At 34.1% G+C, this 18803-nt stretch overlaps 1 protein-coding gene across 3 annotated transcripts in view; it reads left to right on the plus strand.

Annotated features, from left to right (window-relative positions):
* Window positions 1-18803, plus strand: part of ANKRD12 (ankyrin repeat domain 12) — a 114560-nt gene that overhangs the window by 37411 nt on the left and 58346 nt on the right. For 2 of the 3 annotated variants that reach the window (XM_030836625.2, XM_030836626.2), the window contains exons 3-5: window positions 5400-5547; window positions 13079-13147; window positions 17363-17509. In XM_030836625.2, the coding sequence (XP_030692485.1) occupies window positions 5400-5547; window positions 13079-13147; window positions 17363-17509 (364 nt within the window). The remainder of the gene's footprint in view (window positions 1-5399; window positions 5548-13078; window positions 13148-17362; window positions 17510-18803) is intronic. The other variant, XM_030836627.2, reaches the window with a different exon arrangement.

The following is an 18803-nucleotide window of genomic DNA, read 5'->3' on the forward strand; positions in this document are numbered from 1 at the left end:
TAGAGTTGTGGGGACAGAGTACAATGTGAGATTTGAGGAAAGAATTATAACTTTTATTTCTAAATGCTTAAATATAGTGAAGGTTGCATTTGTGAAATTACATGTGAGCTACTTGGTTTTTGGATTTGAATTTATAAGGCTAAAGTTGTTGAAGCTTTTATTCTTCTAGGTACTTCGTATTATTTTTTGAAGATTGCCACTAAATATGCAGTAGTCCTGACCATTGCCTTCATAACAGCGTGATTTCTTAAAACTATAGAGGCAAGCAAAAATCAAACACTTTTTACTAATGTATTTCTATTAAAAATATTGCTTAGGTAAGTTAAGAATACTTATTAATCATTAGATTTATAAGATAAATAGGAAGAATAAACACAAACTATTAAATTCCTTAATTATTAACAGTTGGCTTACCTAAAGGGCTATATTTAACTGTTCTCAATCTCAGTTGAATCATTCAGTGTTTTTTTTCAAGACCACATGTGTGTTTGGGTAATGGTCAAAAGCCCTTCTGAGGCAGTATGCGAGGTGCTTACTGCCATGCTTTGGGATTTCTGAGCAGCTTGACATCCAAAGCTGTTGTTAGAAGTAATTTTCTTTAGTTTTAAATAGATATTTGAACTGTTTATTTGCACCTTAAGAGAGGAAGGGCCATAACTTCCATTCCAAATTTCTTGCTTATAGACCATGTTACTACTGCTTCTTAGGACAAAATAAAGTTAGAAGAGAGGGAAGGAGAGAAGGCGGCATGACCATCTTATTCACTTATTTATTTGTAAAGCGTATTCTTAGGATTGTCTTTTCTTGGTGAGTGATTGGCCTTGAAACCAGCCTCTAGCTTCTGCTGAGTTTTTCCTTCCATAAAATTTTTAGAAATGAATATTATATAGCTGTTCTCTTATGTAAATACAGACCGTATTTACAGCTTAATATGACACAGACATTGCTGTTATAAGATTCTAAATTTAAAAATAACCTGAACCAAAGTTTAATTTTTAAATGCATTTAAATAGACAATAATTTTAAATAATCCCATTCTATAGCAATATGCTTTTTATATGAAGTGCTTTTATTACCATGTTAAATATTACAATAGTCAGGGGTTCATCAAAAATGTCTCCTCAAAATTCTTCAAATATTTTATCCTTTCACTGCTAATCTGTGGGATTTTTTTCCCCATTGGTTTTAGTTTAAAATTTTTTCCACTGACATTTTTAGCTATAAATTAGCTATAATTTGCAAAACAAAATCTTTCATCAATCCTTTTCTGATAAGCTAAAACCCGGGTTAAATTCGTAAAGTGTGAGAGAGTGGATGTTAATCGTCTGCCTTTCTAAATAGCTCTGCCCTATCCTTTTCATCATCAGTATAGTTCAGACCTTCATTATCTCCTATCCCCATGATAACTGAGAACTTTTCTTTTATTATTCAAGTAATGTAATAATGTTCATTACAGAGGAATTAGAAAATGTATATAAGAATAATGAAAATAGAAATTGCCTTGTCTGAGATGAAGCATCTGAGGTTTTACCCTACTTGCAAGCTAATTAGTTTCATGGATTATGGCAGAAGACATGAGACTGCTGGGTCAGATAGAGAGGCAAGCATTTTTTCTCATAGCAATCGCTGTAGCCATATATCACCATTTGTGCCTGTTCTCTGAGCCCTGTTTCTCACAAAGGGATGCAAAGAAGGCCAGGTGACAACTACATATACAGTGGATTGTATTATAGGAGAGGAATCCCAAATCTTTTTAATGGGCAATAAATCTACCTGACCTTTGCCCTAAAGGGAGAAATTATTTATTACACTGAACAGTGAACAGGTCTGAACTACCCTTTGCTCCAGAGGGAGAAACTTTCTCTGTCTTCCAAGGCTATTCTCTATACAGATATCCTTGGAAAGATAGAATAAAGGGATTTAGTGCTTCTGCTTGCAAGATATGCAGAAATGCAAGAGAGCTATAGAAAATTGTCTCCCAGCACACCTGTAATGCCATTACCCACAGATAGCCATTAACATTTTGGTTTATATACTTCAAGCGGTTTTTGTTTTTTTTCTTTTTTCTTTTTTTCTAGGTAAATTTTTACCTCTTATTTTTTTCTGTCTTGAGTTGGTAAAGGCTACCAGCACATTGTTTAATATCAGCAGTGATAGAGGATCATTCTTGTCTTGCCATTAATACTTTCACTGCTATGTATGATAGCTGTTGTAGGTTATTGAAAGAAAATCATTAATATAAATGAAAAAGACTTAAATTATTTTAAAATAAAAGAAGTCTGACTCTTAGTTTTATTAGGTCATGGATATGAAAGAAGAATGTGCCAGTGATTCTCTCCTGAATTGACAAGAGTATTTATACCATTTGATGTTATAGAAATTTTAAGACAATCAGAAGTAGTTTTTTCTTTTTTTTTTCTCCCCCTTTTCCATAGCTATTTCTTTTGAAAGTTACTTTCCCCATATCTGAAAATAATTTTTATTGTTAAGATTCTCACAAAAACACTTTGTTCAAGTAACACTTTTAAGGACAATTTTATTTTACAGAGAACAGAATAAGTTGGTAGCAGGAATGAATATTCACACTAATCACCATATTGCTCAGGAGAGTATGATTGATAAATTGTTGTGAACATTTTTCATTTAACATATTAAATTGGTTTCTCTTGTTTTATGGCACAGAACAGTATCTTTACTCACACAAGTGCAAGGGAGAAGGGACATTCTAATGTTTTTCTTAATTCTTTTTTTAATAACAAAGATTTGTATTTCTAAGGAAAATCTCTAGAACTTTGTTGGCTAACCATTTTACTAATCATGCCTTTTTGTTTCTGATTCTTTGACATCTGGGACCTCAGTGACCCTGGGGAGACTGCCCTTCCCAGGGCTACTCAGTTCCCAGAGATAGTAAACAATTTATGTGTGACCACACCTTTCATATGCAAACCAACCAATCCAGAGTCCATCCCCAACCACCAACTATATCCAGCTCTCACACTCTGGGCCACTATCCCCCTATCCTAATAACAGTCACCCCAGAACCAGGTACCAGACAGCTAGAGAAACAACACCTATACCCTAGAGTCTGCTGAAATTATGCAAACTAGCCAACCCTAAACCTGCTTGCTCTGCCTTGCCTTTTTCTTCCTGTGGAAACCGCAATAAAAGCTTTGACTCACATTTCCTTCCCCTCTCTCTGCTTCCTGAACCTCCTAGGTGCTTCCCCCGGTGGCACCTCATGGTGCGGCATGCCTCCTCTTCTTGGGAGCTGTGAGTAACAAACTCTCTTTTCAGTGGCAGCGATCTCTTGATCTGTTGGCCTCACTATACCAGAATAATAATAAAATCGACGTTTTAAAACAACCTTATAAGCAAAAGCCATGCCTGTGAAGCTCCATTTCATTAGCAGAAGTAAGAAAACAGCGTAAGAGGATTTTCCTTTACACCTGGGAAATAAATACTTTTATTCTTCACTAATCTTTACCAGTTAAGATATAAGGAAGTCACATTCTCTTCCTAATTTGCTAATAGGTTTATCAAGAATGAACGTAGGGTCTATTTAGATGTTATTGTCACCTGTTAACATCATAATAAGATTTTTCCTTTTGATATAATGAATTGTCTTGAGGTTTTCTAATAATGAACTATGCTTATATTCTTTGGGTGAATCCTGCTTGATTATGATATATTATCTTTCTAAGGCACTAACTTTGATTGGACAGTTTATTTAGGATAGTTTATTGTTTCATTTATTTCATAAGCAATTTAGGTATAATTTCTATCTTGAACCCTTCTTAGGTATTAGTTTTATTTCACACTTGTAAAATGGATTGGGTATCTTCTAATCTTATTTCTGTGTTGTAGTATTGTTTATATGAAATGGGAAATATATTTTCCCTGAATTTTTAATTTAAAACCTCTCATAAAATCTTCTGGAATAGGTACCCTTTTTAGACGTAAAATCTTTGGCTATAGATTTATTGTTTTCTATGATCATTGGTCTATTCAGGTTTTCTGTTTCTTTCATGAGCCAGTGTTTGGTAATACATGTTTTCCAAGAAAATAATCCATTTTTCCAGTCCTTAAAATTACAATTGTATAAAAATGAATACAGTATTCTTTTGTAACTTTTTTTTTTTTTTTTGCGGTACGTGGGCCTCTCACTGTTGTGGCCTCTCCCGTTGTGGAGCACAGGCTCCAGACGCGCAGGCTCAGCAGCCATGGCTCACGGGCCCAGCCGCTCTGCGGCATGTGGGATCTTCCCGGACCGGGGCACGAACTCGTGTCCCCTGCATCAGCAGGCGGACTCTCAACCACTGCGCCACCAGGGAAGCCCTCTTTTGTAACTTTTTAATATCCCCTCTGGAATTGTATTTTAGGTCTCAATCCCAGTCTTTTTTTTTTTCCTGTTTTTTTTTTTCCCCTCTTCGTATTTTCATGATTAGACTCACTAAAAGCTTTATTATATTGCTCTTTTTTGTGTGTGTGGTACACGGGCCTCTCACTGTTGTGGCCTCGCCCGTTGCGGAGCACAGGCTCCAAACGCGTAGGCTCAGCGGCCATGGCTCACAGGCCCAGCCGCTCCGCGGCATGTGGGATCCTCCCAGACCGGGGCACAAATCCATGTCCACTGCATCGGCAGGTGGACTCTCAACCACTGCGCCACCAGGGAAGCCCTATTTTGCTCTTTTTGAATCATCTTTTCGTTGATAAATGCTACTTTTTAAAAAAATTCAGTATTTTTTTTTATGCCCCTTCTTCCCACTCTTCCTTCCTTTATTTTCTGGCTTGGGTCGAAAGCTCGTGTCTTCTGCAGTCTGAGTCTACTCATTTTCTTCTGAAAATCTCTATGGTTATGATATCTATCATTTATTATCATAGTTTTATGCTCACCTGCTAGGTGATGTGGCTTAGTTCTTAGTATCTAGCATGTTTTTCCAAAGGAGTTTTCATAGCCCAGTTAGATGTGCTGTATGTACCAATTCAGATGTTGGATCATAAGAGTGAACTTGGTAATTGCTGTAGGCATGAGGGTAGGATACTTTATCTAAATGAGTGGACACATGGAATTAATAAAATACAATCTGCTTAATTCAATCTAGACTGCTTTTTCTGATTTATATATTTGTTTATTGGTGATGATGTCTATCTTAGACATAGAGTTCCATTATATTCAAGATATTTCGTTTTATTGTTATTTTAAAATTATATTACTAAGTAAAAGGGAATATGAAATAAGTTAGAAAACACATTATGATTGTTGAAAGTGGGCCTTAAGGACATTGAGGACAACGATGGTTTGTAGTAATACTCTTTCTACTTTATATAAAGTATTTTTTTAATACTGTATTGCTCAGCTAATATTGTTATAAGTTTATTCATATTTAATTTTTTAATAGAGTAAAGACAAGATTGCATCCTATAGCAAAACTCCAAAAATTGATCGGAGTGATGTGGGCAAGGAGATGAAAGAGAAATCGTCCATGAAACGTAAACTTCCTTTTACCATCAGCCCATCAAGAAATGAAGAACGAGATTCAGACACAGGTAGGAAATTTTGTTGTTTTCTGGTAAAATCATAATCCTTCTTTTACTGTGATTTTCTTTCTCATTCCTTGTTCACTGCATTTTAGAGAGAAATATTTGTATTTCAGAATTTCAGGTTTATCATTGGGGCAGAAATTCATATATTCCTCACCCAAATTTGATTTCTATCATAGATAAAAGCAATTAGCTTTTTTTCTCAGTCTCAGTGTTTATTACAAATTTCTTACCACTTTAAGAACTTAATTTCTTGAGGAGCATTTCAGTGATGAAAATTTACTTAGTAATATGGAGCATTGATACGGTAGATTTGAGAAAAAGCTGTTGAGTTTTTGTGAACAAATTATTGAACCCACCAAAGAAAAAAAGTTAGGCATTTTAGATTCAGAAATGAATCAGAAATATGTCCCTTTCAAAAAAAAGAAGAAAAATATTGAGGCTTCCTAAGCCCAGTTCATAGTACTTTCTTCCTCAAAACTTTTGCTATGTCAGGAATGATACTTGACATCAGTAAATCCCAGTTATTTGTAATAGATTAAAACCTTATTACCACTATCGGATAAATTACTAGGTTGTATTTTAGCCCTGAACTAATCGTTTCTTGAAACTAATATAAACTTGAATGTTCATTATTTATCATAATTGTTTTAGCCCCTGAATGAAGTATTGGTAATGAACTGTTCTTAAGAATGTTTTAGTTTCACTCAAAGAAAATCAGTGTTACATGCTAAATTTATGTACAGAGATCATATCCTACTTTTATCTTTCTAGCCATCTTAATCATCAGTATGGGAATGATCTTGACTCCAGAATCTGTGAAAATAGACTTTTTGAAAGACTATTTTCAAAAGACTAGACTTTTGAAACTCCTTGTGCTAATCTTTAGAAAATACTTAATTTTAGTATACACTGTTAGTAAGTAGATTTCCTTTTGTATGTTTGGCTGTTTCTCTTAGCTTGAACTAAAAATTTTTCTTAAACGCTTATGACAGTTTTAAACTTTGAAAATTGCTCTTTTATTGAGTGATTAAGAAATTATGTGCTTTGTTCATTTTAAGTTACACTGTCTTCTTCTAGAGGTTCAGAATCTTTCTTTTTTTTTTGAAGCTTGACTCTCCTTTTTTTTTTTTTTTTTTTTGCGGTACGCGGGCCTCTCACTGTTGTGGCCTCTCCTGTTGCGGAGCACAGGCTCCGGACGCACAGGCTCAGCGGCCATGGCTCACAAGCCTCCCAGACCGGGGCACGAACCCATGTCCCCTGCATCGGCAGGCGGACTCGCAACCACTGCGCCAGCAGGGAAGCCCTTGACTCTCCTTATTTTTACAAATTGTTCTCAAGGTATTACTAGGTCACTTAGCTGAGAAGAAGGTGCTTCTGTGCCTTCGAATATACAAGATTTAACTTGTCTCATACTCTCTCCTTAGAAACCCTTTTGCTAGTCATTTTTAAAGTACTTACATTAACCAGGTTTTGTTTTCCAGTGACAGTGATAATCCTACTAGTAGTTTGAAGAAGGGACTTAGAAATAAGGTTTCAAAATAATACACTTCCCATGAGAACCTTTGTTATTAGATCCAGTGGGTTATTTGTCTTTTATTCAGTGTAAAATAAAAGAAAGACTTAGGAAGACATGAACTTTAGGCACTGAATAAACATAGTCTAATTCATACTTTATTGATTGGATTATATGCTTATCCCCTGCTACAGTCTTTCCACTATTTGAATTTAGTGGGACATTGCAGCTCTCTCTAAGACTGTTTCATAAAACAGACTCTTACTTTATTTTTTTTTTTGAAAAGGTTACATGGCTAACATTAAATGAGATTTTGATGGACTTAAACATGTATATCTATATTTTTGGTAGGCTGAATTTATAAATTTTAGTAAATAACAGATGAAGGCTTTAGTTTTGCACGCACACACATACACACACATCCAAAGCATTAAGAAGAATTTCCCCAGGCCCAAGGCAAAACGTCTTATTTTCATAATTTTAAAAGAAGAGTTCAGAGTACCATTAACTGGTATTTTCCATATGAAAGATAGTTATAGCACCAAACCCCGTATTTGACATTGATCTTTTTAAAATTTTAAATCATTAGCTGAAACTATACAGAATAAACTATAAAAGGGAGAAATATTTATAACATATATGACAACCCTTATCTTAATATAATTAGTAATTAAAGTTCTCTTAAATGTGAAGAGAAAAATACAGAAATGGGAGAATGGACAAAAGATAGAAGCAAGTAGTTCAGAACAACAGAATTACGGTTGGTGAAGAAATATATGAAATGTGTTAATAGTACTCAGAGAAATAGAGTTTACAATGATTGACAAAACTGTCATTGGCTTAAATCATACAAACTGGTCACTGGTTTGAAATAGGAACTTGCTTTAGTTTGTCTAAATTATGGAACTACCTTGTTGAAGGTAGATATAACAGCATATGTTAAAAACTAAAAGTTTGTTAACATTTGATTTATTCTTTCTTTCGTCATTTATTCTATATAAATAATTATTGATGAGAGTAAAAATTATCTTCAAGTATATTTCTCTCAGCTTTCTTTGTAATAGAAAAAACAAAACAGGAAAAGATTGTCAAGAAATATAGGATTTGGTAAATTATGGTAAATCCAATGAAGAAATATGATCTTTTACCCTTAAAAATAACAATTGTAGAGGAATAAACTGTATGGAAATATGTTCACAGTATACAAAGTAAAAATGTAGGTTATGAAATAATATGTACTGTTTGCATTATGTCATATTCTTTATATTTGTATGCATATGCACACAGGACATACATTAACACACATACAGAAAGATAAGATTGTTTAAATATAGAGACTGTTTCATTGTAGAACTAAGGCTAAACCTAGTGGGTTTATTAAAGGTCCTGAACAAAAATGTAAATATTATAAGCCCTGACTTAGGTGAAAAATAAAAGAATAGGGAGTGGGGAATAAGGAGAAAATGCTAAGAGTGCTACTCAACTCATCATCTCTCATAGCAAGGGATTAACTGAAATTGTCTGAAACTGAAATATGTTTTTAATCTTTAAAACTTTTAATCTTTCATTTAAAATTTTACCTATATGTTTATATATGTGTATGTTTATACTTTAGTATATGGTATCTCTTATAGAGAAGAGCAATTCCTTTAGTTTATTTTCTTTTTATGTTGGGTTAAACTAAAGTTAATCTTTCAGATTTTTATTTAAATATAGCACATATGTATGATATTTTCTTATTCTTACATAAGTTGATTTCTCTCTCTCTCTCTCTCCTAGTTCCTCTGTCTTTATATACATTTAGAAGGATGCTTGGCATGATGCTCATGAGATGTTAACATTTTGTTTCCAGGATTTGGAATGATTTGTTACTTTCTTCTTTGTATTCTTTATATGCCTTGAATTTTTAAAATAATAAACATACATTATTTTTATAAAACACGGTCATTATTTTTTTTTAAGACATTCATATTGTCCAAGGAAGATTCAGTGGTCCTCAAAATCAGCAGTAATGCCATCAACCGGCTAAGTCATTCCTAGTCTTCGTTTTGAGATACCCTAGTGTGTCTTAAACTTTCCAAATTCTCAATTATTTACTGTTTATTAATTTTTTAAAAGATAACACTTTTTAGAAAAGAAATTCAGATAAAGTTTTGAGGAAAATTACAGCATAATTCAAAGTCATGCCAATGAGTTCTTATAGCTGTATCATAATACTGTTCATTTCAGCAAATCTCCAGTATATCTGCTTATATCATTCCAGTATCAATCCCACATTGTCCTATCCTATTAGAGAATTCCTATAAATTTTGTCCCATGAAATGTTGAGGCCAATCTGTACAATGACTCATTGAACCTATGGAAGCAACTACTTCTTATCTAGAAGACAAATTATTTCTTACAGCTACTGCATCAGCTTGCTTTATCACCTACTTTTAGCTTTTACTTTTAATCTTTCCTAGTCTAGAATCCTGACCAGATAAGTTATTGTAGTTATAACAGAGGGAAATCATAGCATAGTGTTTATCATCAGAAGTTTTGGAGTCTGACAGACCATTGTTGAGTCCTTGCTCAGCCACCTACTAGCCCTGGCCAAATTAGTTGAGTTCCTTGTAAGTCCCAATTTTCTCATCTATAAAAGTGCATATAATACCAACTTCAGAAAATTGTGACCTCTAAGTGACATATCATGTAAAATCAGTTTACGATACATTAATTAAAACAGAAAACTAATACTGGCTTAAATGGAGATTTTTTTCATCTAATGCGGTAAGACCAGGCATAGGCAGTCCAGAGTTGGTATAGCAGTTCAGTAACACCGTCAGGGACTGAGCTGTTTTCATCTTTCTGCTCTGCTACCCTTAGCTCATACGTAGCCTTTGTCCTTAAGCATTTTGCCTTATAGTCACAGGATATATCCTTCCTGGGCAGAAAAGAGGAGAGGAAGGACCAAAGACAGAGGTATCTTTCTCCCAGAGAGACTTTTGCCTTTTTACTCATGAAACAACCTCCCTAGAAACTTTTGCCTGCACCTCAACTGGTTAGGCTCCCCTAGTTGCTGGGGAGTCTGAAAAGTCAAATATTTTTGAGCTGGACATATTGTCACCCTGATCAAAATTGGAGTATGCCTAGTAAGGGGAGAATGAATATTGAGTAGGCACCTTATAATACTGTTACTGTATATAAAATTTTTGACATAGTAATTAATAACTGATAACTGCTATTATCTTTAAGTTATTAATGTTTCTACCTAAGGGAACTTTTTTCCTACACTATCCGTCATAAAATCGTACTTACTTTCTTTCCAAGACTAATGGCATCCAAAGGATGCCATGACAATCCCTTAACTTGAAAGTACTGAGCAGTTATCTTGAGGCTACACATGAGTGAATCTCTTCTTAGCCTCCAAAGTAAATTTGCAATTATTTTGTTGTGAGTAATGCCATAGAGCGTCTTTGCAGATTGTATTTTTATTATACTCTGAATTTTTTCTGTCTTATTCATTCCCAAGAGTAGGTTTACAGGGTTAAAAGGGTAAAACATTTCTATAACGTTTCTTCAAAATAGTTATACATACTTATAAAGGCTCCAGCAGTATATTTATGTTCTTTAATCTCAAATAACATCATGGCACTTGTTTTTCTTTAGGTTTGATAGCTCTAAGTATCTATAGGGATAAACCAGTAGTACTTCATTTTAGTTTGCATGTTTAGATAAGTAAAAAAAAATACAACATTCTTTACTTTTTAAAAAATACTTGTTTCTTCTTAATAGGCATTATTTATTTCCTTACTGATTTTTTTTCTTGTGGCATTAAGTAATATGTAAATAAATGTGGTAGGAGAAAATGTAAAGAGACACAATATGATCTGTTCCCAAAGTCCGTGGTCGCAGTTGTAGAGTATGTTCAAACGTTTTGAACTAAATCTCTGCCAGCCAGCCGTAGAAGGCCTACTTTCCCGAGGCTTTGGATGCCATTAAAGGATTTACCCTATTTAATGACACAAGCAAATTTGGAGAGGAAAACTTTTTTAAAAAAAGAAAATACATGTAATTTTTCTGGTAACTGTGTTAAAGTAGCAGATAAAATTAGTGCTTTGCTTAATAAGGATAGTCCTCTTTTGGTGCTCTTCGTGGTGATTATTTATTATAGATTTACTCTGTCCCTTTCCCTGATATTTTATTATAAAAATTTTCAGACGTAGTGCACACTCTTAAAATCATACGTGATATTTTTCTTATTCTCTTGCAATCCAGAACAGAATATTAACTTAAAAAGATGGCTTGTACAACAAGGATTTACTTTATAGTACAGGAACTATATTCAATATCTTATAATAACCTATAATGGAAATAATCTGAAAAATACATATATATATAATGAATCACTTTGCTGTATACCTGAAACCAACACAGTATTGTAAATCAACTATACTTCAGTTGAAAGCAAAAAAGATGGCTTTTAAAATATAGGTATTGCTTGTCTTGCCTTGCTGCAAAGAACATATCAGGGAGAGAGAATTGCTCTGCTTAGCACTCAGTGTTTTACAAAAACCTCATAGGTAACAATAGTCTCATTATGGTCTAGTCTCAGTATAGCACTGAAGGAAGAAGTAGTTGAGTAAAAGGACAGGATATGGAAGCTTTTAATTTTCTAGCTCCTTAATTAAATCTTTATAAGAATATACATGCAAACGCCCCCAAAATAAACTTACTTATTTGAGTAAAAGCCAAAAGGGTGTGTGGAGTCTGGATGGATTAATTACTTCCAAAGGAAGGTTTGGAGAAACTACTTCCTTATATTAATGAATATAATTGAAAGTTTATTTTATCCACTATTCTTTCATCTGTCACAGTCATATGATCTGCTTTCAATAATCCATTTAATTCGATTTGTTGGTGCAACTTATTAGTTGCCCCTTTTTCTTTGCTTTGCAACCTATGGAGGCCTTTTAAAATTTTTGCTTATCTTTAAATGAAATGACAAATATTCTTCATAGAATTCTTCTAGTTGCTAACTTAATGGGTTAAATTTTGAAATATAAGTGTTTATTATTGAAAGGCTTGTAATTCAGTCCATTTACCCACTTGCTCTAGAATTGGTCTAAATATTATTAACGATTTCCCCTTTGATTGAGTAAGCCTTCTCATAACTAAACTTTTAGGCTTATCTCTAAATTTTTCAAATACTGTGTTTAGGAGTTACTTGTTCTCTAAATTGGTTTTTTTTCCAACACTTTTGTTTCCTTACACCTAACAACTCATGAATAATGTCTATAATGATCATCCTGGAAAGAAGACCATAAGCCAATAAATTGAGAATGTGAAGATCAGAATAACATTATGTTGAGTTAAAACAGCATATTGTTTGTAAGTAAAATTATTTGCTCTGGCCATACTGCCAGAAGTCAGTTCTCTACTTTATTGAGTTGTTAGGCAGCATTCCATATTCTTAGCTGATAAACTTTGTTTTGATTTAGGCTACTTTCTTTCTAAGATGTCTTTTGTAGTGGTCAGTAATAATTCATGTTATTTGAAATGTTTATAAATTATAGAAAGGTCCGTGGTCTAGAATGATACTGTAGTCCGAAATGTTCTATTGTCTTCTGAATAGTTTTGGCACTCATAGAACAAAAAGAATGATGCAAGTCCACTATTCAAGTTTTCTAAAGACAAATTCTAAACAGAAAAACGTGATAAGAGTACTGCCTCTTTTATCATTATTCAGAGATTGAAAAAATATATCCTCAAAAGAGATGATATGTTTTAATAAGCAGCCTCAGTAATAACTATTATTGCAAACTACGTGGTTGACTTTTTCAACTTTAAGATCAAAGAAACTGAAATCTTAGGTATTGGCCAAATATGTGTTTGAAATGTACTTTTGGCTTTACCTTAAAAATTATCTTTTGGAAAAACAATGATACATCATTGTGGTCTTTTGAAAAATGTTGGTTTGTTGAATTCTGCATTTCCCTTCGTATGCTTTTTTCTTTTCTCCTGTCTCTTCTTATTCTGTAGATTCAGATCCAGGACATACAAGTGAAAATTGGGGGGAGAGACTTATGTCTTCTTACAGGACATACTCAGGTAATTAGATTATCAGGGGCTCCTGTTTAGCCAGTGGTTTCTGTCACATTTATAATTAACTATTGTACTATAAGTAACTTATTTTCAAACCAGTATATAGGTATCTGTGGTTGAATAAGTGAACTATATGAGTGACACAAGATTTTCCAGTCTTCATTTGAGATCTCCAGTGCATCATGTCCAAGACATACTCTGTGTGAACGTTACAAGTAGGACTCCTGCACACAGCCACTCAGGTGTGCAAAGCAACCTGGGGGCACCATTCATGTAGAAAAGTGTGAAAGTCACCGCCTTGGAGTTGTGCGGTGCAGCAACGCCTGTGGGAAGGTGCCCAGGGTCCTTAGTGTCTTAGCTGTATGCCCGTCACACAGTATTACCATGTGTAGTGATTTTGATAGACAGTGTCATCTTACTCTTCAAACATGCAGTGTTTTTTTAAAAACACATCTAAAAATTTTCAGTTGACCTCTTTAGTGTATTGACTTTGCTGCCCCTGTTGAATTTAAAAGTAGATTAAAACACCAGGTTTCCTGGAGAAATGCCATTAAAGAGTAAATGTATCCCCTAGTATGTGAAAACTAAATTAGTTAAGTGTTTTGATTATCTTTTTTTTTAGTTTTTAATGAGCTTACATTCTTATGTCTGAACTTTTTAAATGTAAAATATTGTTCAGTCCCTGAATGTCCAGTTTTTACCATATGACATTTAACTCTAAAAGCTGAAATAAAATTTCTGTTTCTGATATACCTTGTATTCATTTAAAAAATTTGTGGGGTTGGTATAGAACCAAATAATTATTCTTAAAATTATGCTGAAAGCTGTTAATTGAGCTGATGAGTCAGTAATACTTAGTTATCAAAATTTTGGGGTGGGAGGCAAGTTTACAATCTGCCTTAAATTGAACAGACCTACACTTTCTGTGGAGTTAGGTGTACTTTTCTAAAGTGGGGCTCCTAAGTACCAAGGTGCACCTAAAAGAGCTGTATGTAATGAAGCCATCCATGGTCTGAGGATCTCTGCTGGAAATCAGAAGATATAAGCACCACCCTGTCAAAGAGTGTGTAGATACTTCACAACCAGAGAGTAATTGGCAACGTTTTTCCTCAGAATTGAAGTATATATACATTCTAAATCTGATTGATTTAATTACGTTCATCTGTATTTGAATCGTAGGTTCCATTCTTTCATGCCTTGTACAGTGACTGCTTTGTGGGAAAATGTCGTATTTAGTTTTTGAGACACTAATAGGCTTATGAGCTAGTTCCCCAAGAAAAACAGTTTTGTCTCTTCTCCTTAATATACTTAATTGGGATGTGACAATGTTGAGCTTTCTGTTTATTCTGACAAGACCTGGAAAGAAAGCACTGATTTTCAGGATTATAAGACTGAGACATCTCTATAATTCTAAAGATCCTCTGAACCGTGAAATAAAGAATATTGGATTGTTGAAAAGTCCATATCTGTTTTTCTTTAGTCTTAAGTGAATCACCTGGATTTTTCTTTAAAAATCTCTTAAGGTGGCTGAGTGGAATTGCAAATCTATTAGTATAGATTGAGTGTATGTGTCAGTATTCCTGTGTTTAAATTTTAAAATTCTGATCTGTCATTCAAACAAATAAGTACGTATTTCAGATACTGAAATTTGAAAAAGTACCTAACTTTTTCTAATATTATCGTATATGATCGTTTTTTACTTATGACAGGTCAGAGGAAACAAGTTCTTCACAGGATAGATCCCAGATAGTCAGATTTGAATGCTTTCAACTCACACTTTGGGACATACTAATCTAAGATTTATGATTTTGAAGAATGGTGTATAGTTATCTCTAACCTAGCTATCTTGCACCAGCTCCTGTTCAGTTACCTTCTTTTCCAGTCTCATGTAAAGCATGAACTCAGACAAATGGCTAAGGTAACTCAGAAAAAATAGAGTTCATATTGAATGCTAGTATCTAATTTGAATTTTTGCTTGAATATTTGGAGTATATCCAATTTGTTTGTTCTTTTCCAAAATGTAGTAATTATATGTTTGCTCATTTGGCAGCATGGAATTTTAATAATGAATTCATAAGTGTCTCACTTTCTTCTGTAAACTGCGTGTATATCACTTTAGAGCATATTCTTTTTTTTAGGAGGTCATTACAGGTGTAGAGGAACACAACTGATTTTTGCTTTTAATCTTAATCTCACTGAATTTCCTTTTTTTTTTTTTTTTTTTTTTTTAATTTTTTGGCTGCTCCTGCGCAGCATGCAGGATCTTAGTTCTCTGACCAGGTATCCAACCTGCACCCCCTGCAGTGGAAGTGCAGAGTCTTAACCACTGGACCGCCAGGGAAGTCCTAGAGCATATTCTTCTTAAAAGATTGTATTAAAATCCAGTTAATATCAAAAATCAATAGTTTTGCAAATGAGAAAATAAAAGACAAAATTTTTCCAAAATTTTAGGAAGTATTTTAAGGATAGATACTGTGTATTTTTAATTTTACTTCTTCCAGTTACTGAACTACTTTTTTTCCTTAAAACAACTTTTCTACTTTCTTTAAAATTTTCACACTGTTAAATATTTTAATTTTGGATGAGAAGTACATTCATTATATTTAAAGATTTGTTATTCAGTTGGAAAACTATTAAAATAACAATTGTGGTTTCTCATTAAATCAGAGAACCAAAGCATACAGAATGTTATTAGGAGAAAGTATATGTTTCAGAAAAAAACAGCCTTCTCCAAAAGACATATTTAGGGCTTTATAATACATTTAGTACATTGGGTGAAACACTGTGCTGAAACTGGCTTTATACTAATTGGATCATTAATGACAATGAAATGAGAAATAAGAAAATAATCTATTAGAACTATTAATAAAAGCTGACATTAAAAATCTTGAAATTCTTTGTTTCTGTTATGTAAAATTTTGCAAATATCAACAAAACGGACGTTTTAGGAGCTGTTGAATTTTGAGTGATTTGTGGGCAGCAGAGTTTAAACATTAGGACCTCTATAATTTTTCTAGGTCATTAGGATGCCAGTTTATCCTAATTAACTAAGTGGTACACTGCAAGTTTTATGTCTTAAATTATAGTACGGTAATATTTAAATAATATCAAATTTTATTAGTTTCTTGAAAATTTTACCAGATCAATAAATGCTTATCTCCTGGAGTAGTCTAGCTGCTGGCCACATCTGCCTGAGAAAAACCACAATATTGACTACCAAGCCTTCTCTTCTTCCACTCAGTTTTGCTGTTTTACATTTACTTAAAATTTTTACTAATTTATTTAATTTTGTAGCCCCTCTTTATACCACAAACCTGGATCAGTAAATCCCAGATATTGGTACAGGGTTTCCCAAGAAATAAATGCCTAGACAGTTAATAGGCAGCTCATCTCACAGGGCCACTTGAATTAATTCCCAGAAAAGTCCTAAAGGAAGGAAGGAAGGAACAGACACCTGTATTGCTTTGACCTATGGAATCCAGTTCCATCTGAATTTTCTGTCACTTAATGGGGAATGCTGGCTCCATTGCCAGAGATTTGCCAAATAGCTAAATCTGAGAGCTGACTTTATGATGGATCAAATCTCTTTGAAAAATCTTAGACATTTTTGAATCTTTTCAGGATCTCTATTAACCATCCCCGGCCCCTTACCGCACACATGTAGAATCTTTAATTTGCTCAGTTTTAGCTTTGATTAATACTGTTCCATGTTCAGCTGTCCTATGACTGAAATAAAGTGATTTGGCGTTTTTTTTTCAATAATTACTCCGTGTGATGTGCTTTGTGTTAAACACCTCCTTAGAAGATTGTACAGATTATTAGTGGAATTAGGGAGGTAATATGAAGGAACGTTGCTATATAAACTTATCAATAATAGAATAAAATTATAATGAATGAAAGAGTCATTTCAAAGATGTAAAACTAAGGAATGTTTGAAGTGTTATTTAATAGAACAAATCATTAAAAATTTTACTAGTACTAAATTTCCGAATGTTATTAATTTTCTGAAAATTACACAAGACTATTTTTTTTCAAAGCATTCAGGAAGAAAATTGCTTATATAATAAAGGCCTAGTGCCCTTTTGTCTGCCTATTGCAAGTTCCTCTGTGACCCTTGTTTCTCATAAACATGTATCATCTATTTTTAAGAAGTCTCCTTATGTTTTACTTTTGAGTGCTTACATTTGTTTCAGATTCTTACATATTTATTAATAATTCCAGAGAAAGAAGGTCCAGAAAAGAAGAAAACAAAAAAGGAAGCTGGAAATAAGAAGTCCACTCCAGTTAGCATTCTTTTTGGTTATCCACTCTCAGAGCGAAAGCAGATGGCACTTCTTATGCAGATGACAGCAAGAGACAACAGTCCAGGTGACACTTACCATCATCGAGTTCTTGTGTGTTCATAGTTTTCCTCACACTGTAGCTTTGCCTTGACAATTTTTTTTTTATAATGACTGTCTTTGGACTTATTTTTACTTTATTTATTTATTTATTTTTGGCTGTGTTGGGTCTTCATTGCTGTGTGCAGGCTTTCTCTAGTTGCAGCGAGTGGAGGCTGCTCTTTGTTGTGATGTGCGGCCTTCTCATTGTGGTGGCTTATCTTGCTGCAGAGCACGGGCTCTACGCACGCGGGCTTCAGTAGTTGTGGCTCACGGGCTCTAGAGTGCAGGCTCAGTAGTTGTGGCACATGGGCTTAGTTGCTCCACGGCATGTGGGATCTTCCCCAACCAGGGATCGAACCCATGTCCCCTGCATTGGCAGGCGGATTCTTAACCACTGCGCCACCAGGGAAGTCCTTGACAATAATTTTTAACTACTTTAAATGTTTATCCTTTCTTGGATTTAATCAGTTTCTTATAACATAAGTTTGCAATTTTACATTTATTTGTGTGACAATTGTTTATGCCTGTATCATCCACTAGATGAAAAGCTATACATGGGCAGGGACCTTTGCACTTAGTGGACATTCAGTGAATATTTGTCAACTAAAATGAGTACAGTTGACACCTGAACAACAGAGGTTTGAACTGAGTGGGTCCACATATATGCAGATTTTTTTCAATAGTAAATACTGTACTACTGCACAATCCGTGGTTGGTTGAATTTGCACATGCAGAACCGTGGATATGGAGGGCCCAACTGTAGGTTGCACACGGATTTTCAAATGTGAGGAGGGTGGGTGCCCCTAATCCCCGAGTTGTTCTGGGGTCAGCTGTAATTTAGAATTGGGTCAGTCAACATGAGAAATCTGTTGCAGAACTGTGTGTGCTTTTACCTTACTGCAGACATTTTTACCCCAGTTTCTGTAAAGCTACTTCTGGGTTTATAGCTTACTTTTCAGTTCATTAGCACACTGCTGTAAGCTGGTAATCTTATCACATACTTTTAGAAGAGTGTAATTCATGTTTTAGTGTTTAAGATCTGCTAAAATTTATTTTAAAAGGAAGAATATCTGCAGTATACTCTGTAAATTTGTTTCATATTTCATTTCACACTTCCAGTTAAGGTGTTGTGCTACTTGTGTGTGTGTGTTTATTCAAGTAGTTTGCCCTCCAGAAATGATTAACGATGGCTCCCCAGCAGGATGACAACGAAGAAGGAACAAACCAACTTGCTAACTTATTAAAAGGGGTTTAAAAAGTAGATAAAGCCCAGACAGCTG

This window comes from Globicephala melas, chromosome 13 (assembly GCF_963455315.2).
Source record: "Globicephala melas chromosome 13, mGloMel1.2, whole genome shotgun sequence".
NCBI lineage: Eukaryota > Metazoa > Chordata > Mammalia > Artiodactyla > Delphinidae > Globicephala > Globicephala melas.